This window comes from Idiotropiscis lumnitzeri, chromosome 21 (genome assembly GCF_059441095.1).
Source record: "Idiotropiscis lumnitzeri isolate Australia: NSW breed Sydney's pygmy pipehorse chromosome 21, RoL_Ilum_1.0, whole genome shotgun sequence".
NCBI lineage: Eukaryota > Metazoa > Chordata > Actinopteri > Syngnathiformes > Syngnathidae > Idiotropiscis > Idiotropiscis lumnitzeri.
The window spans coordinates 10,686,658-10,707,737 of NC_142411.1; the positions used below are offsets into that span (position 1 = coordinate 10,686,658).

Here is a 21,080-nt window from a genome sequence, read left to right on the forward strand (position 1 = left end):
CATGAAAACCATCCACCGTTGGCTGAAAAGAATCAGAATATCGAAGCATTCAGTAGCAAAAAGCGCTCCAAGATGTCCAAAAGATGGGCCTCGGTTGCAGATCATAGGTCGTCCAACAGGATAATGACCCAAAAATACATGGCTAAAAATAAAGCAAGGAGTGGGCCAAATAATTTATCGACAGGTGGAGAAGTCAAGTTACAGAATTACTTTGACTACCTCAAAGGATTGTGTAACTAAATAGTAAGATACTGGTAACATAATTTCCAGCCACTCTCATTATTTTAGTTTTTAGTAGCATCACAAAAATAAAGCATTGTTATAATTTTTTTTTTAATTCATGATGACTTTTAGGCAGTTTTTTAGTGACCATTGCGGGTTATTGTTTCTAATTAACATTTTTTTTATGCAAAAAGTTTTGGCGTGGGTTGAATTTCCCTTTAATCGAAATTATAATATAATTACAATTCTGAGTCTGAGTCAACTGACACAGTCAATGACACCTTTATAACAATGTCTAAATGACTTACGTCTCAGGGAAATCATTTGTCATCAGCAACACATTTAACAACTCACTTCTACATTATTTGGCAGAGAGATGAATGAATCCAGTTAACTGAAACTTGCCAACAAAGACAGGCCTTTCCATCCACACAGTAACAGGAAAAAGGCTGAGGAGTTCAACATTTGTGGTTTCTCCCAACCGTCCCCTTCCAGGTGCCACTGTCATTACCCACGTCAACATTGAAGTTTGGGTTGGACCCGAATTTTTATGGCAAACACCACAGTGTGAAGCAGTGTGGAGATGGTCATTGAGATTTCCCCCAGCACAAAGAACCCCATCAAACATACGATGAACTACAATGGTGATTATTAGTCAGGCCCAGCGATGCACAATGCAGCCTGAAATTCATAACATGATATAAATTCCACCGCTTTATGATAACGATCAGAGCTGAGCACTTGACCCCTTTTTGCTGGTCAGTCCCCCGCCCTCCGGCCACTCTCTCAATACAATTATGGCCTTGACCGTCATAAAACTTTTTTGTCGTTTGCCCAGTTCACGAGTGGGTTCATCACACGCACAAGGGCCGATTCGTGGGCCGTACTAAAAATCAACCTTTGTTAATCAAACCCTTTTTAAAAATTTGTCAGCCCGCACCCTAAAAATGGGCGTCTGACCAAGTCGGAGAGTCAGAATGAAACCGAGTTCAACCGAACGGAGACACGCTTCGGGGGAGCAGGTCCGGCGTGCGTGACAATTAAGCCGAAGAGGAGCACCTCTTCCGCCCGGGCACGAGCGGAGCGCGAGGCTGTCAGTTATGAATGAATAAATGAATAAATAAATAAATGAAGAATGCCACCTTTCATTTCACAGGGCACACCGGACGGCGTACCAGCAGGTAAAAGTCGAAGTAATTAAATAAATACAAAAAGAAGTAATTGAATAAATACAAAAATAATGGCTGGGGAATAAAAAAATAATAAGTTTTAATATTAATTTGTTTTTTTTTGTTATAACATGAATTTCACTCTCTCTCTCTCTACCCGTATTCTTTAAATGGTGTACTGTATACAGGGGGGTATACTGTATACCTGTATAGGTTTTTTTAAGCATTTTTGAAGGGGCGCCGCTGCTTCGCGGATTGTCAGTTTTCGCGGGTGGTCTCGGTCCCCATTAACCGCGATAACCGGGGTGTTACTGTATATCATTATATAAAACTGGGAATAAAAATACATTTTAATCTCAAAATAATCCAATAAATTTGTCATTTCTTAACAGGTTAGTTGTGTCGTCCATTAGAAAAACTAAACTAAATCCGAATTAAAAGTGAGCACTCCCCGTAGCAAAATACAACAAACAAAAAATAATATCAGTAAAACTGGCTTTACTTTAGTTTTCTATAAAGGGACTACAGATTAATTAGCCGGTAAATGAATCACATCTCACTTGTCAAAATAAAATAACAAATAATATTGCTGATTGGACGGGATAATTCATGCACGGACAATAATTAAGGTTTCTATTTTGTGCATTGTACATCTTGTACATCTCATCCCTTGCATGCTATTTTTCTATTTCCTGTATCTCCTCTTGCTGTTGAAATTAGTTAGGACTAAATAAACTTATATTATAAATGATTTATTATATTTCTGTATTGTATTTTTCACGATATATGCCCCCTTCTCTCATTTCATGTCTGGTCCTCTGTAGTCATGTATATTGCATTGTTTTCTCTCCATTATTTGCCTTCAATGTTGGTTACGCTCAATTACAATGCAAAACCGAGCGCTCACCCCAAGTCAAGCCCAAAGAATACCGATTCACATGAGCCACCAATTACTGTGAATTTCTGTGAATTCATAAATAGTTCATATTCACAGAAACAAATGTTCAAACGTTAATGTGTATCAAGAGGTCATGCAAAATTGAGTTTGGTTACAGTGTGTTTGCACAATATCACAAGATGTGTTTGCGTAATGTCACTGGCACGGCACATAGGCTGACGCTATGTGAACATTGCCAAGTGGAAACTATAGACTGTTACATAACTCGCTAACGGAACGTCGAAGGGGCCATGTTCTCACTCTGCCGCACTTGGATGGACTGACGGAGTGTCACGCTGACATGCTTTCAGCTCACACCCCCTCTACTCCCACCATCACCACCACAAACACTTTAGCCTCAACCCCTAATTTCACTTGACTAGTCAAGTTGTTGACTCCATTTTACTGTTTATATCAATTAAGTTATCTGAACTGAAGAAAATTGATTCTGGTCATCTTCAAAAGCAATGTTTGCACTTTCCACTTCAGGCAAAAATGCCTAATATTTGGCAGATTTTGAACGTTTTATTTCTCCAGCACTATATACAGGAGGTCCTCTGTTAATGTGGGAATGAATAAATGACATCTTGAGGTTAAAAAATGAATGGAATGAAAGAGTTTGAACAGTGGTGTAAAAATACGTAACATTCAGATTGTAATCTTTTGTTTTCAATAAACAATTAAACCCTAGAGGTGTTTTTCAACCTGATTTAATGTAATTATGAATTTATTACTGGGTCTTTTTGGGTTAGTGTTCAAACATACCGTATTCTGAATGTGAGCACAAAGTTGGATTGTGGGAGAACAGTGTCCTAAACTGAGAGCCCCCTGTGAAGCTGGCTTCAAAAATGCTTTGAATTTCAAGACATTCCTAATTCGCACTACATTACCGGCAGTAATTACGAGAATCACAATCCCTATTTTGATGTTTCTAACTTGAATCGCATTGGTTTCAAACCCCTATCCATCTGTTTCAAATGTTCAGGGATTATGTCAAACTTTGTCAAAGCAAGGACCATATTGATTTTTGACACTCACTCTCTGCAGGCAGTTGTCTTGTTCGATTAGTCCCACAGGGCTTACTTCTTTGCCCTGTGTAATTTTCTAGCGAGTTAACAATTGCCATCACATCACCTCACGTCAGTGTTAACCAGTTGTAATCCTATCATCTTTACTGAACTCAAAACTTGAAATTGTGACAACAATTAAACCTGGATGCCCCAATACTATGACTAAATAACCATAATTAAAGCCCCCAATGCTCATTGTTTGATTAACATGTTGAATACAGCAAAAATGTAAATGTCTTTGGTCATCATTGTTTCACATTATACACTTAAATAGCTATATCAGTTGCATTTGTCATCAGCAGTTAGGGCTCCTTCCACAATATATATTGCAAGACTGATCCAGAAAATTTGGGGTTTTTACCTCTGATGCACCAAAAATTCGGACATCAAGATATTCTGCAGAAAATCTGAATCAGAATCAGAATGCCCTTTATTGTCATCATACTCAGTGTCGAACGAGATTAGAGATGGCCGTAGGACTTGTGTCACAACAACACAGAGGGGATGTTGTGATAACGCAATACAAAATATAATAATAAGTGCGAAATCTCGGTCTCTGTTGCGGCTTGCCAATACTTGGACATTCCAAGACTCTGCCTTGGGGACCGGGGAAAGATTAGACTTTATATTAGGAAAAAAATGGATCCGGTCGTTGATAGCAACGCGTCACGCTGCCGGTACTGCCAGCTGTGGCAGCCGACAATCTGCTCGGGGCGAGAAGAGTGCCTGGCCGCCGAGGACTGCCTCTCCGAGGAGCCATGAAGGCTCAGAAGGCGCTCGGAAAGGAAACACGGAGCTTGTAAATTTGGCAAAGTAAAGAAAATTATCAAGCTTTTTTAAAGTTAGTATTATTTCTTGCTGTGTTTTTTTTTTAATTTTGCCTTGGTTTCCTCATTTTCAGTTTAGGCCAAGAATTTTCCATTTATGTACACCACTAATTTTTAGAGGCGCAACACCACACAGTGCTAAAGTGAAAATATGTGATTGGTAAGTGAACAGATGCACTATAATACTGAAAAAAAAAAACTTGAGTTACATATTATGGGGGATTTTGAGCACAACAATGTGTTTTGTGTGCGCAAAAATGTGCTTTATGCAAGAACTCTGAATGATATTGCAAGTTTATAGTTCCCACACTTTTTCTCCAAGCGCTCGCTTAGAATGTTTTTTTTTTTTGTTTACGCTTGCTCCTACTCTCTGGCCTCCTCACTCTCACTTGCTTTTCTACCCATTCTATCCAGGCTTGGGACTGGCAGTAATATGGAATCAGAATATGGCTTAAACAGGGGAAGCCAATTTGATGTTACTGCCTGACCATTTTCTAAGAATGTAACATGAAAAATTCATTTCAGCGTTAGTACACAAAACTATCCGTCCAAATTCAATCTTTACCTCTTTAACCCAATTTACAGGGTTCAAATAGTAAACCCACCCTTGGACAAAAGTAACCCATTCTGCTCAATTTAAAATCAACAACTATGGATGGCTAGATGAACATAATGGGATGAGGACAACGCATTATTTTTGCCACAGCACAAATCAAAATGTAACTTACAGCAATTTCCCTGCACGCAGACATTGAAATTCCAGTGCCTTCTATCTGTTTCAATGCATATTCCTTCTCGTCTATCCTGTAGGGGAAAAAAATAAATTAGAGAAAATATGACTTCATTAAGGGCGGCACGGTGGCCGAGTAGTTAGCACGATGGCCTCACAGTGAGAAACAGCATCGGCCGTGGGTTCAATCCCGGCTCCGGCCATCCTGTGTGGAGTTTGCATGTTCTCCCCGTGCCTGTGTGGGTTTCCTCCGGGTACTCCGGTTTCCTCCCACATTCCAAAACATGCATGGCAGGTGGAATGGATACTCTAAATTGCCCCTAGGTATGAGTGTGGGCGCGGATGGTTGTTTGTCTCAGTGTGCCCTGCGATTGGCTGGCAACCAATTCAGGGTGTCCCCTGCCTATTGCCCAAAGATAGCTGGGATAGGCTCCAGCGCCCCCGCGACCCTAGTGAGGAGAAGCGGTATAGATAATGGATGGATGACTTCATTATTTCGTTTCTAAATATGTATAAAGACTTTTGACTCATATTGGTCAACATTTGCAGAAGAGGTATTTAACCTATGATTATATTGTGAAAATACTGTTTTCACAAGGTTGTACAAGTTAACCAAAGAAAAATGCTCATTCATTTTAAAAACTGATTATCCTGTTTAGGTTCAAGGACTGTTGGAACTTATCGCAACAGACGTCAGGTGAAAGGTAGACGACACCATTCACACCGTCACTAAATGGGAACTCAACCAACGCTTCCTACATCAAAGTCATGCGAATGTACCACAACACCATCAGTGACCTAAAGGAAACCCAATCTGACAAAATAATGGTGTTGTGAATCTTGAGATATTCAAAAAGATGCTAATAAGCAGGACTAAACCGGAGATGGGGCATGCAGAAAGGATCAAATGAAAACTCAATTCAATGTGCAACGCACACAGATCAAACAAAGCTTCATGGCACTCGGCTCAAACCCACCTCAGCCTAATTTGCATTGGAGATATTGATACATTTGCCGGAGTGCTAAGCCAAGCATATTTAATATTAACTAAACTTCTCATAAAATAGATGTCTGGAGTAAGAGATAAGCATCCATTATCTGTTCCGCTTCTCCTAACGAGGGTCGCGGGGGGTGCTGGAGCCTATGCAAGCCATTCGCAGGGCACACAGAGATGAACAACCATCCGCGTTCACACTCACACCTAGGGGCAATTTAGAGTGTCCAATCAACCGACCATGCATGTTTTTGGAATGTGGGAGTACCCAGAGAAAACCCACGCAGGGACAGGGAGAACAGGCAAACTCCACACAGGAAGGCCGAAGCTGGAATTGATCCCACGACCTCTGCACTGTGAGGTCATCATGTGAACCAGTCGGCCACAGTGCCGCCCGCTTTCAGGTATGTGTGTATTGTTATCATTCTCTTGTTAAAATGACAACTATTCTCATAAAACTTGTCTTTAATCATTATCGTTTCTGAAATAACAACACTGTATTAGTAGAAGTAATATTGTGACTTTTTCCTTGTCATATTACACCACTAATCATATTTTTCTATAAATATAACATCTTCTCTTAACATTACAACTTTATTATTCTTGCAACTCTGCTTTTTTTTTTTTCGTTATATAAAAGACTTCATTGTGGTAATTGTATTTTTCTCCTACTATGTGACCATAACAATGTTGTACCATATGATTTACTTTTCAGTCATTTACAGCTGAATACAATTTAGATTATATAAAATGTTATTATATGAGGGAAAAGCCAAAACATCAGGACCAATCATATTAGGCAACATCACTTCATGTAAATTTTCCACACCTTATTTTTTCATGCTTACATTTCATGGCTTTGTAAACTCTAGTCATATTTTTCTTTTACAATCAATTTTCAACAAGAGTGACAAATGCACAAGATCCACTTGCATCATGTTCTGCATTGATTATATGCATAAAACTAATAGAGACGTTGCAATATTTGCAAGTCTGAGTTGTAACCTTCACGTCTTACACAATAAAGTTTGACAACATTGACATTGACATGACTGTGTCACATAAATTGCGCCATCAAGTATAATCTCCGTTAAATTATGTGAACATTTAATCGGTAGGACGGTTGTGATACAGCCCAGAACGTGCACTCAATCAGGAGTTCATTTCACAAACCTCGCACAAGCATTGTTAAGTGTCACATGCTTCAGCGTGACAACGTGAAGGACTACAAATTTCGTGTTCAACTACGAGTATGAAGAGGGAAAAAAAAGTTTGATCGTGCAGCGTTGGGAATTGGAGCGGAGGCTTGACCGCAAAAGGAAGCCTCAACGGCAGCTATCGCGTGACGTGAAGTCGACTGACGCTCATGTGCGTTCGCATAAGATGAATAACAAGCACACTATTGACAGGACATTTCAAAAATAAGATGACCCGCTACTATGTTGTGCAGGGCTATGTGTTGGGGGGAGAGGAGACGAGCAAGCAGGGGCAAGAGGAGAAGGAAGGGGGCGGCTGGTGAGTGAGCGCGTTACATGAAAACAAAAACACAAGACACGGGCTATCACTTTGGGAGGGGATTCAAATCTAACGCGCCGTTCGTAAACACATGCAAGTGTTGCTTCCCAAAATGCACCAAGCGGTCACTTACATATCAATATAAACAATAACGTCCATGGTCATCTTACCCGTCTTTGCGTTTAGCTTTATAAACGTGCCCGTAGGTGCCTCGACCCACTTTGCAACCTTCATATTCGAACAGATCTTCTACTCTCTCTCTCTCGGCAGCCAGCTTTGTTTTGAAGTCGTAATCCATTCTAACCCATAAATACGTCGTAATTTACAATAAAATAAAATATTAATTATTACATGCATTAATTAAATAATCTGGTCGGTTTATTCCCCCACCATTTCCTTGTTTGGGATTTTGGTCTGCTCCGCTTAATGTTCACTGGCTCGTTGACGTTTCTAATTGGCGCACAAGGGTTGCTGGGTAAGGTAGTTTTAGTGTACAGACGGAGTTGTTTGCTTCTACTTGTGAAGAGACATTGAAAAACTACAACCGCATATCTCGCCGCGGTATACTACACTTTGCGTACTCCTGAACGCTTTTAAGAATCCAGGGATTGGTTGTTTGATTTACGTAGTATATATTTACGCCGTTGTTCACTAGTAACGGTACAAAACCTTGGCAACAGAAGAATTAACACATATTTTACTGAAAGCTAAATCGTTATAGAACATCATTTAAAAAATGAAAAATTAATATATTACGTACTAAATGAATCCTTAACTCTACTCGACACAGATTTAAATACAAATTATTAATGTTTTCTAAGTAGAATGCAATCATTTTAATTGTATTGATTTAACTAATAATTGTATTTTAATTGATTTATGCATGGATATACTCTTAAAACGTGCATTGTTAATAAATACTTTATTGTATTTTTTGTGAATACAATTGAATTACAATCTAACCCAAATAACCAAATAAAATAAACTGTATTACTATAAAATTTTAAATATACCCTAAATTATACATGCAATTTTAAAACACGGAATACTGTATCGGTGAATGATGGGCTGATGTGATTTTTAAGTCAAAGCACACATCGATACTAATCACCCCTCTGACTGTGCCAGGTAGAATCTATTAGTCTCAGTGTTTTGTTGACATTTACAAATATAGAGTGTGCATACAAACCCTAATTTCATGACATTATCATCTAAACCAATTCATATTGATAAAAATCCATAGATTACTTATGAAAACCTTTTATTTCAATCCTAAAACATTTTTACACAAACATACAACGTCTTTGATGTGAATTGTTACTGGTCAAAGTTACATGAATTAGAATTAGAAATCCCTTTATTGAAGATGCTAGTCAATTGGTTGTTTCTACAAATACCTGCTCATGGTGCTGACTACCTTTTTCAGTAAATCGAATGGTGCACTGACAGATTGATGAGCCATTCTGGATATATGATAATCCGTTTTTTTGCAAGAGGCCTACAATGTCTCGTGACCTAACTGCTTCGGATGTGTTTCTTTATAGAGAAAAGTCTTTCGTACCCCCCACTTCCTGGATCCTCATACCCTGGATGAGCTGAAAATATGTACCATTGATGATCATGATCACTCCAGACATACAGCACAGCGGCCAGGACATCCTTTGCAATACTGCCCTCATGAAACTGTATAAACTTGGTTTTGTGGCTACTAAGTGTTAAAGAATATTTCAATAAAGTTACATACATCTGCTTAAAACCAGGGAATGTTTTTGTGGACACTCTGAAATACAAACGTGTGATATTAAAGGTGGAACTAAAAATAATAATAATGAGTAAGTCGTCACGTGACGTGGTGTTGTCAAGGAGAACTCTGCTATTGCTGTAACGGACAGCCCTTTGGACCAATCACATCTGACCAACCACAGTCCTACACTACGATTGGTTATACAAGATCGTGACGTGTTCGTCGTTGTCTATATAAATCAACCTCACAGTCAGCATACAGAGCTGTACACAGTATGGCCGGCGATATTAGCTAGCACTCGCTAACGGTATTCTCTGCAAAAGGGAAGACGGTAACAGAAGAAAAATCATAATTTGGATTGTTTAACGGACTGTACACCTATAAGTTATCATCTAATTGAATACGAATTAATACAAAACGTTATAACCGACGTCATTTTTTTTTGTTTTGCGCGCGTCTCTTGTCTCACGATGGAAGATAACGGTGCACATTTCTTCGAGGGGACCGAGAAACTGTTAGAGTTGTGGTTCTCCCGGCAGGATGAGACCAAGGGAACCGGGGACCTGCGAACCATCCCAAGGTTTGTTTTCCTTGTGGAACTTCTTCTGTATCAGGTGTCCTTCCACTTTAGGACACCATCATAACCCCCTTCTTTCTTCATACGTGATATTTCATCGTGTTTGTGTTTTATTATATATAGAATACCGCAGAGCGGATTTTATGCGTTGATTCTAAAAGAGGGTGGAGATACGAAAGACGGTCACCCGAGCCCTCGCTGGATTGAGTTTACACCGTCAGTTTAAAATGGCCACCCCTTCCTGACTCATTCATTTGCTTAGTAGACGTGCGGTGACTTAACAAAATTGGACTCTGACCAAGTGCTTCTGTATATATGGTCCTTACTGTTTTATTAACCGCTTTGAATTCAAATGTAAAGAACAATCGCTCATTTGTAACAAACATTTGCTATTTTTTTTAAAGGGGGTGAGGGTGGACGTCATTCCACGATTCCTTTTTGTGGTTTGATGTCTACGAAGCGAAAACATGGTTCCGCTACTGAATAATATAAATGCACATTCCTGACGGATTTTACTCTGAAGGTCACTATTAGACGATTGAAACGCGAACGATCGTATTTGGGCGCACGCGTTTTAACAGGCCTTATGTGGGAGGCGAACGTCTGTCGAGTTGAACTATGTGTATATATGTGTACATTTAAAAAGTAGAGAAGTCGACTGCATGGTGTTTACGTGATAGTTTCGCTCAAGGGAAACTGGTTTAGTATTTTTTTTAGCCCCGAGTCACTGGTCACGGAGACACATTTGATGTCAAGCATGCGGTCGATCGACAGCACCGCGTGCGTCTTTGCTAGCAACACGCCACGCATGCCGCCCATATATGAATTGCATTTACAAGTCTGTCACGTTCGGTTACGATATAGTCTCCTTTATGGCACTTCGAAACGTCATGGTGTGGTAAACTTAGTAGTCATCAAGTCAGGGCCGTAAAATATTTCCCGAAGTTATAATAAGGGGCCAACTTTCACAACGCAGCATTCGCTTGAAAATGGCCCAGTCACGTTTCCTGACTTGCATTTGCCCCTTCGCGGTGCATTTGATTGGCTGGAAGGTGTTCGTGCAACGACCTGCTTGACACTGCGAAGACCTTGGTGTGCTCGGCAGCAAAGCAAACACGGGCAACCGAGGAAAAATACTCTTGAACTTAGTCTGAAAACGACACGACTGATCGTCTACAATGCAAAAGAAAGCTTGTTTGTAAAATGACATGACGAATCCTCTAAAATGCAAAGTAATGATAACCAAACATGATCGCACTATTTGCATTTGTAATTTAATGTTTAAAAAATGAAAAAGTATTTAATTATTTATACCAGTAATTTAATGGGATGTTTAATAACTAAATGTGATCGAATTTTTTTGCATTGGTAATTTAATGGTTTGTTTAAAAACCAAGCAGGATCTCATTTTTTGCATTGGTAATTTAATGGGTTGTCTAATAACCAAACATAGCTTTTTTGTGTGTTAGTAATTTAATGGGTTGTTTAATAACCAAACATGATCTCATTTTTTTTGAATTGGTAATATAATGGGTTGTTTCATAACCACACATCTATTTTTTTTTATTTTTTTGCATTGGTAATTTAATGGGTTGTTTAATAATCAAACATGATCTCTTTTTTTTTTGAATTGGTAATATAATGGGTTGTTTCATAACCACACATCTATTTTTTTTATTTTTTTGCATTGGTAATTTAATGGGTTGTTTGATAACCAAACATGATCTCATTTTTTTTGAATTGGTAATATAATGGGTTGTTTCATAACCACACATCTATTTTTTTTATTTTTTTGCATTGGTAATTTAATGGGTTGTTTGATAACCAAACAGGATCGCTCTCTTTTTTTCCATTGGTAACTTAATAGGTTAATAATGAAACTGGATCTCTCTTTTTTTGCTTAGTAAATCAATGGGTTGCGTCGATGGCTTTTTGGAGACTTTTATTTTTACATACAAACACCCTTGCTTGCCATACTGACATGTATTTGTTGACTTGTCACATGCCAAAGCAGGAGGCAGTAATGTAGTTCGTCTGAAGAAAGTTATTGCTGGAAAACGCAATAAAATAGGTGGTGCTCAGATCATGATAGCCCCAGTATGTAATTTTGAGGTTGTGAATGGCTTTTAATGAGCTAGTTTACATAGCAGTTCGGTGCGTAACAAAAACGCATTTGAATTGTCTAATCTTTTGATTTAACACAACTGAATATTTACTTTTTCAAATATACAGCTTAAGTGTTTCTTTCAATTTAATTAACTTGAATGGTTTGAGATCTGGTTTTACATATTAATAAATATGACAAAGGATACAGCCGTACCATATCAAATTGTAGTGCCATTGAATCTAACCGATAATATGACATTCTTGAATCTCATCATATCCTAACAAGATGCGTATCAAATAGAAATTTCATTTCAGAGTTGTGCATGACTACTAGCAGTCTAAATACACGGACACAAGTGTGCAAACTGTACTGCCAATTTAACAGATTTTTTCCATTTGATTGTTTCATAGTTATGGAAAAGAATGTTTTTAATAAAAATCTTTGCAGTAATTGTGACTTTTTGATGTCAGGAACATTGTGCAATGACCTACTTCGTGCCAAAATATGAAACCGCACAAGTCCATGTTCAGTTAGCACTGTTTGCCATACAAATATTTCCTCGAATTATGATTTAATAAATCCCCACATAAATTCAGTTCACTATTGAGAAAACGCTCTCAAGGCTATGTTCATACTGCAGGACATGTTTCCCCATATGCGACTAACCCATCTGATTTTTATTTTATTTTTTCCCCCTCCCTCCCTTGTCAATGTGAGTAGTACAAATATTTTTTTTTTCATAACTATAGTCCCAGCCCAGGATCATTTCATATGTGGATAGAAAACGTGTATCAGATGAGGCTGCAGTCTGTACGCTCTCTGGTGGTACTAATCCGACTTATGTTATCAAAAGTTGTCAAATGTCACAGTTGTACGACAAAACAGACACGGGAAAATCAATGGCGTACGAAGTATCAGAAAGCCATAGCTATACTCCTCAGGCTGGTATCTCGCTGAGTGGCGAATGCTTTTGAACGTGCCAAGTTTTGGGTGTTCGTCAGGGCTACATAAAAGGTTCCACAGATGTCCGCAGACAGTTTGACTTGTCACAAATTCTAACATTTTCTTTTTTGGGGTTGCACAGAAAATTTTTAATAAACCGTCCATCAGCAGAAATGGCCAGACTTCCATGGAACAATATTAAAAAATTAAAACGATGAGGTCGCTTTAAACTCAAACGAACAAAAATAAAGTGACATACAACTACTGCAAGGGGCGCTCGGAAACTGGAACACGGCAATGTGTACGTGTGGTTCTGAGTTGGCAAATGCCCCCTACTAGTTTGAATTCACCCCACGGTATTTGTATGCTATAAACGGTAGTGTTGTAATTTTAAAATGACTCAACAAAGTGCAGCCCTGGCTTTGGTGCTTTTTAAGTAAACAAGCAGTAAACACGATAAATCCTCGTCACTACAGCCCATCGCTACTTTTCGAGAAAGTATCTTCTAGTAAATTGTTGCGACTGGTTAAACTTGTTTCATGCATGTTAAAGCTTCTCCACCTGACTTATTTTAGCATAGCTTATCTCTTATCAACACAATACTAAGAAGTGATAAAGTGTGACTGATTTACACGCATGATTATTGTGTGAATTGTGTGCAAAAAAAGGAGTAGTGGAGCTTGTCACGCGGCTGGATCATTTAACTCATTCATTACCAGCCGAATAAATAAAATGGATCTTTGACGTATTTAGCCGTCAATGGCAGGAAATGAGTAAAAAAAAAGGTAAAAGATCTCTGACCAACATTGCAAGATACTATGCAATTTTCCTTTTGCAAAGGCTACAATTCTTTTGCAAAAATGTTGCCCCAAAAATGTCTGGCAGTTTGCGCTTCCTCGCTGTAATGGTCTTGCATGTTTTCTATGCTCACAGTATGCTGTGCTCATAATTAACAATAACACTTTTAATCTTTCCCCAAACTGTCATCTTATCACAAAGGTTGTTCTTTATCCAGCAACCACCTTATGAATGAGGATTTGTCTTCATTAACAGCGAGAGAGCTCATTATTAAAGGCTTGTTGTGCTACTGTGGATCAGACTGGCTGGCTCTCGGCTATCTTCCAAATAAGTCCACAAGGGCATCTGACACATGTCAATTGTGAGAGTGGCCTCACCTTAACTCCCCCCGGGCCGGTCAACTTTCAAAGCCTGTTACATTCACACTTTTGCTGATTTGATCAAGCAGTTTTCAAGGGGACAGTTACATCTTTTATAAGCAGACGCTTATCTCTTTTTTTAGACGTCCTGGTTTGTCATTTGCTCAGAGATTTGGTTTGACATAAGTACAGTGCGGTCTTATACTAAAAAGACATCCTTTGTCTTTGTAACTCTTGTAGTATCTCATCATCACTTGCGCTCCTTTCCGGGAGTCCAATCCGGAGGAAATATGATCCCGCCGAAGCTCCACAAATAGCCTGTGGTGTACATTTCACACTCAAGTGGGAGTTGACATCGGTCTCCAATGCTCTCGCCTTGCTGGTGTGAGGCTGTTCTGTCATTTTGTACAATGGCAATTTAATGAGTAAAAATGATGTAATAATGCAATGGTTGACTATATCATTGGAAACATGAGATTGTTCTCCTGTTAAATATACCCAAGCTGTATTTCTGTAAACAGTAACTGTCTGCTCTGCAGGTTACTGATTACTAGTTCCACACAGACATTTAACTCATTCACTACCAGCAGAGTAGAAAAAAATAAATAAATGCATCTTTGATGTCATTAGCCGTCAATGGCAGTAAATGCGTTAATAACCAAACTCCTTTGCTAACCAAAACTGCAGACCCCACTGAGGCACGAGTAAAGTGTAATTGTCAATCACTTCCTCCAATATACCTGATTCAAATGATAGCAATCATTATCCGGCTCCGGCAGAGCTTTATAATGAGCGAATGATTAGAATCTGGTGTGTTGGAGGAGGGAACCAACTAAAACATGCAGGATCGTGGCCGTTGACAAGTCGAGTTTGTCACCTGTGCTATAGAGTTTCTTTGGTGAGCAAAGCAAGTGATCAAATGACACTTACCTGCATGATCTTGTAACCTGTGACCTTGTTGTGCTCTGCAGCAAGTATATTTCCTTACATCATTTGCTCAGAATTGTGTTGAGGATACCTCATCTCAAGGTTCAAGCAATGCTTTGAATGTACAGTTTAAGAGTCACCATTGCTAAACTTTGCCCATGCTTGTGTTTCCTTTTTAGGTTTGAGTGGGACAAACTTTTGGAGAACGTGCACTGTTTAATCATAAGTGTGACAAAGACCGACAAGCAGGAAGCTTATATACTCAGGTGAGACGTGGAGCAGTACGTCTGCTTCATTTGGCTATGATTAGAAAGCTTTCCGGGATTAGACTGGTCACCTCGCAGTCACTTGACATTGCCACTGCTCGCTGCCACTTTCAGGTGGCGAGATTGAGCACTCTGACACTGAACTGTAGTCACCCTCTTAAGATCAATAGAGATTCAAATCTTCTCGCAAAAAAATAGGTTAACTAGTTGGCGAATTGCAGCCCTTCACTGTGACATAAACATTTCTTCTGTTAAAGACAATGTAAACAAGAAAATTAAGGAAAAATTAAAAGTGCTAAAATCCTCAATGTAAGAAAAAGGTATACGATGTATGCTGTGGAATACGGGTAAAAACAGAAGTTAACATTTTATATCAAGATTTTTTTTTTTCCCCCCGGTTTCCTCCCACATTCCAAAAAACATGCATGGTAGGTCGATTGAACACAATAAATTGCCCCGGGGTATGAGTGTGAGTGCGGATGGTTGTTCGTCTCTGTGTGCCCTGCAATTGGTTGGCAACCAATTTAGGGTGTCCCCCGCCTACTGCCCGAAGATAGCTGGGATAGGCTCCAGCATCCCCGCGACCCTAGTGAGGAGAAGCGGTATTGCAAATGGATGGATGGATGTCTGACATGAAATCCTTAATTAGATTACCCTAATTATGTTTTTGCCAAATGCCGGAATAATGAGTGATAATACTTTCATCAATCAGATTGGTATGCATTTCAACAATTTGGGAGAGCACTGATGATGATGATATCATCTGATTGGAAGCTTCTGATGGGTTTGTTGATATTTGAGTTGGAGAGACACCTGCGGATGTATATCAAGAGCCACATCTGGATCATTTTTGGGTGCAACTCCCAGATGCATGAAGGTGTCAAATTCATCCGTTCAAACAATTACATCCATCATAACGCTCAGGAAGGAGCTGTGAAATGAGCTTTGGTCCTAAACGTGCATCAACTCTAGACGAAAAGCAAAAACAAGGATAACCGTCAAAGTTTCAGATTGGCCATCACTAAGCGCTGATATCAGGCCAATTAATAACATTTTGGGACAGACCTGAAAAGGCATCTGCGAACAAGGCCTCCTTCAAACTTGGCTTTGGTACGCGACTTCTGTCAGGACGAGTGGACCAAAGTTCCTGGCAACTATTGTGAGATACTTTGAAAGAGTAATCCAAAACATCGTACCACGGATTTTGAAACTTGCATCTGCGCCGTTCTTTGCACGCCACTGCTCATCTTGTCTCCATCTGTGTTGACGATGTTATTAAATTGGAATACATCTTTTTTTTTTTGTTCCTTTTCCTCTGTTCAGTGAGAGTAGCATGTTTGTCTCCAAGAGACGTTTCATTTTGAAAACATGTGGAACCACCCTCTTACTGCAAGCACTGGTGCCTCTGCTGGAACTCGCCAGGGAGTACTGCGGTTTCGATGCCATCGAGGTGAGCCACATCCTCGTTAATATATAATTTCTTACGACGTGAAGCTCGGCGGCATTAAGTGAACCAAGCCCAAAACTCTTTCACCTTGCTTTTTAGAATTTCTTCTACTCCCGCAAGAATTTTATGAAGCCAACCCATCAAGAGTTCCCTCATCGCAACTTCCAAGAGGAAGTAGACTTTCTCGGCCAGATTTTCCCAAGTATGTAACCAAAAATGTGACAGGAAATAATTGTGAGGCACTGGACTAGGACTGCGCAATTAATTGAAATTGAATTATAATTATTATATTCAATTGCAAATTTGGAATAATCTTAAAAAATTATCATTATATACAGGATATAATATGTATAAAATATTAAAATACTACTCATTTTACAATTTCTAATACAATAGTGAGTATATATAAAATATATCAAATTTGACCGTTCTATTGAAATTGTCTATTAAGATGTTGCAACAGTGGTATGGCAATTTTAAGTGTGTAGAAAGTAAAATAGTTTATATAAGGAAACTTACTCAAATGTGTAGATTTGCTCCTTTTTTTTTATTTTGAGATAAAATAAATGTTTTAATATTGCGTCCAATCATTATTTTTAATGATAGTTTTTTTACCCCCCCAAAAAATTGTGATTTAAATTATTACTAAAATCTTGATTCATATTTTTTTCATTATCGGGCAGCTCTGTGCTAGACGTGCCAAAGCCAAACGATCTTCATTTGCATATGCACCGTTTTCTTACCCTTGAAATGCACCTCATGCCTGAACTTGTGCATTATCCAGTACAAATTGAAAATAAATGTGCCATCTTGGTAACTGAGCAGACAAAAAAAATCCTCTGAGCAGTCTAATTTTAATTTAGAGGCCCACGTCCAATGCTGGCGCAAGGTTTCATGCAAATATGTTAAGCAATCAATACAAACGGCAAATAAAAAGCTATTTATAAATCTGGAGCATGTCAAATTATTTTAACTAACTATTAATATGTAGTCCAGTGGGTGTTTGTTGCTTCATGTGAAAGTCATGAAAAGATAACAAATATTCTTTGTCATCTTGGCTTCCTCCAGATGGTGCAGCCTACTGTATGGGACGTTTAAACTCTGACTGCTGGTAAGAGTGCATAATTTTTACACATTGTTAACATAAATGCCTAAGCCATATTTGAAAGCAAGAAAAAAAATTAGCCAGTAAATTATTTTGTATAGATTTGGTAATAATAAATTTTAAAAAAGACTTTTGTTTAGGCCTACCACGTGGTACAACAATAAAATTATGATTTTGTTGTTGTCCAGGTATCTGTTTACTCTGGACTTGCCAGAGTACTGGGAGAACAAGTATGCGGATCAGACACTGGAAGTTCTGATGAGTGACCTTGATCCAGCCATTATGGACCAGTTCTATATGAAAGATGGTGTTTCTGCAAGTGAAGTCACTCGTGTAAGAAAAAAAATGGGGAAAATGGAACCTATTTTTGCCAAGAGGGATTGTTCCGTTTCATTCAGTGGAAGCTATGTAAAGATCAGCTGTATAGCAGTGTGTGCGGAGAATTGGGAACACAAATCTTGATTTATTAGATTTTTCGCAGAACAGTTATTGGATACCATTCTTTTATCTGTTCTAGATGAGTGGAATTTGTGACCTGATACCAGGTTCTGTGATCGATGCCACAATGTTTAACCCGTGTGGATACTCAATGAACGGAATGAAGACTGACGTGAGTGTTGCTTAGTGTTTCTATGGTGTCACTGGTTTTCTGTTACGATACGCCGGCTCCTTGTGTTGCCTCCTGCAGGGGACCTACTGGACCATTCACATCACCCCAGAGCCAGATTTCTCCTACGTTAGCTTCGAGACAAACCTCTCCCAGACATCATATGATGACCTTGTCCGGAAGGTGGTGGATGTGTTCAAGCCGGGAAAATTTGTGACGACACTGTTTGTCAATCAGGCATGTATTAAAACACGCGATGGCTTTAGTAAAATTGTTGCCACCCGTTCTGACTTTCAACCCCCTCCTCTCACTCCAGAGCTCGAAATGTCGCAGTGTCTTCTCTTCTACCCAAAAACTCGACGGGTTCAAACGTCTTGACCGCCAGCTGGCTCAATTCAACGATTACAATTTTGTGTTCACAAGCTACGCCAAGAACTGCCAGAAGAATCAGAAGAGCTGAAGGTGGGAGATGAAGAAGAGGCGTAAAAAAGGTGGCAGCTTGGGATCTCTCCCTGCTGGCCACCTTCTGAACGAAACCACCTTGTCGTCCTCCTCACTTCTTCCTCCCACCCTCATCTTCCGTCATTACTCCCCTGGCGGCAGCGGCAACGTCAAGCCCAGTATAACCTCCAGTTTGAGTTGTTTGCATTGTTGTATCTGTGACTTAGACCTCTTGCATGAAAGCTCTTTTCTCTGTTTTGATATGCTAGCACACTCTTGCTGTGATCTTGAAGTGCATGTAGAGGAATTTGATGCGCTCCATTTGAGGCTTTCCACCTGTGACCAGTCCAAAGGCCCCTACCTGCAGGTCTCCTCCCTCATCCCTCACAGACAAGGCTTCCGGCCGCATGAAGTCCGTGCCCCTGACATGCTCAGATTAGTCTTCCCTAGTTCAGTCATGCATACCGACCAACAATTTGCTTTTCTATGCGAGGATCATTCATGAAGAAGTGCACTTTAGATTTGTTTCTTGTTTTTTTTTAACCCAAGGTCTCTGAATGTAAAAATTATGGTAAGCCTTGCCAATTTCAATATTCATAGTGGAGTTAACTTGTCATCACTTTGATCTTCCAATATCAAACAATGTACAAACGAGAAAAAAAAATGCAGTTTTAAACTCATGCCGAGAGAAGCGAATCTGAATAATTCAAGAGCTTGCTTTAGCACACTTTGTCACATTTTTTTAAGACACTGCGCTACATCTATAGGAAGCCTCTAGCTTCCAGTCATATTCATCGTTTTGCTTTGACATGGAAAAGGAATGTAGCCCAGGCTGTGTAAAGCACGCTGACGCCATCTCGTCTACTTCATCTTTCGAATGTACACGTCTCTAGAGAAAAGCCTGGTCCACTTTTGAGCTGAATGTATGACTTCAGGCGCGTGCATACTGACGCCACCCCCACTCTTCTGTGCACAGCTCACAATGCCCTCTGCCGACTGTCTATTGTCCCTTCCTCAGCAGGTCTCCCCTTGCCGGCCAGCCAGACCAGTCAATTGACCCCAGAATTAGAAGGGAGGTGACCAGGCGTGGCATAATGAATCAAATTTTTTGCTTGCCCAGCAAAGCATTTTCCCTCTTGACAATATCCATCCCCTCTGTCTCTTTCTGCCCCATACAAAAATGTGTAAGCGTACAATCGAGGCCCACCAGTCTGAGCATGCCAGGGTCATCCCGGATCATTCCACGTCCAACCACTGCACCATCTGCCATTTCATGTCATTACTGGTGTCCAGACATTTTTTTTATTGTAGTGATACATCCATTCTCTTTTGTTAAACTTTAGTCTGGTGGGGTTGGGAGGGAGCAGGGATATCATGCAGTGGTGCATATAACTAGTGCTGTCTTGCTAGACCGTGTCCTGTAGCCTCGTCTGTTTTTAGCCAGCTGAAGCATACAAAATCAGCACACTCACCATCCAAGTCTTCCTTTAGCTTGAGCTCAGTAAGGTTTGTCATGGTTTTGCTAATCATAAGCTGTTGCCGCGCCTTTTTTTTTTTCAAATGAGAAACTAGAGAGGGTATATAACTTCAGAGGAAGGTTTGTCCCGCGTCGAGCACCACTATGCAGTTATATTGGGTGTAAATGATCTGGCACTTGGAATAGGGTTTTTTTTCTGCTTTGTCTATCATGGCCGTTTGGAGTGGTTTCATTTCCTCGAGGACCAACGGCTGCACTATTAGACCGCCTCAGCTTGGCTCTATATGCATACCAGCACTTTCCAGGCTCACTTTTGTAGTAAATATGGTTAATCATCGCATTTCTGGCTACCAATAACTAATTTCTTTGCTGAGGACCAGTTTCTTTTTTCTGACAATGTTGTCACAGTAGAGGTTTTTTGGGGCAGATTTAGTTTTGAAAGAAACATTGAGTCCACACTTTTCCATCTCGACACTCGCACCATGGACTTCCTTTTGTGAATCTTCCAGTTAAAACTCAGAAGAAAGTTCTTGAAATGCTTCCGCTTTTGTTATGTGAGAGCTGTTAAGCAAGGTGGGATCGATGGAGAAACTGCGATTATAATTCTCTTTTGCTATTTGGATGGTCAAGATGTGCTAAAATCTAACTGCTATGAGCTTTATGCTGAAATAAAAATACTCATCTGTGCATTGTCGTGTGGGGTCTTTTTTTTTTTAGCTTTTAAAAGCATTAGCCATGTGATTTTGATATTGTATGGCAGATAAACCTATACGAGTACAAGTGGAGAATGGAAAGTACTTGCACTAAGAATAACACATC

The 21,080-nt window shown here is 39.6% G+C and overlaps 2 protein-coding genes and 1 long non-coding RNA gene across 3 annotated transcripts in view; 2 read left to right on the plus strand and 1 right to left on the minus strand.

Moving 5' to 3' along the window:
- The window catches only part of cdk19 (cyclin dependent kinase 19), a 39,852-nt gene extending 31,961 nt beyond the window's left edge, over positions 1–7,891 (minus strand). The window contains exons 1-2 of the mRNA XM_088286781.1: positions 7,635–7,891; positions 4,954–5,029 (exon numbers count right to left, since the gene is read on the minus strand). Coding sequence (XP_088142907.1) covers positions 4,954–5,029; positions 7,635–7,762 — 204 coding nt within the window. The 5' untranslated portion in view covers positions 7,763–7,891. The remainder of the gene's footprint in view (positions 1–4,953; positions 5,030–7,634) is intronic.
- On the plus strand, positions 7,187–9,187 carry LOC148316944 (uncharacterized). The gene is made up of 3 exons (XR_015840217.1): positions 7,187–7,317; positions 7,400–7,464; positions 9,009–9,187. It is a non-coding gene; the product is annotated as an uncharacterized LOC148316944 (long non-coding RNA).
- Positions 9,188–9,462: 275 nt separating this feature from the next.
- On the plus strand, positions 9,463–19,606 carry amd1 (adenosylmethionine decarboxylase 1). Its single transcript, XM_088286523.1, has 9 exons — positions 9,463–9,788; positions 15,098–15,184; positions 16,508–16,634; positions 16,731–16,833; positions 17,700–17,742; positions 17,925–18,069; positions 18,254–18,346; positions 18,425–18,580; positions 18,660–19,606. Exons 1-9 carry the CDS (start codon positions 9,679–9,681, stop codon positions 18,801–18,803), a joined length of 1,008 nt encoding a protein of 335 aa, XP_088142649.1. The 5' UTR covers positions 9,463–9,678; the 3' UTR covers positions 18,804–19,606.
- The last annotated feature ends 1,474 nt before the right edge of the window (positions 19,607–21,080 follow it).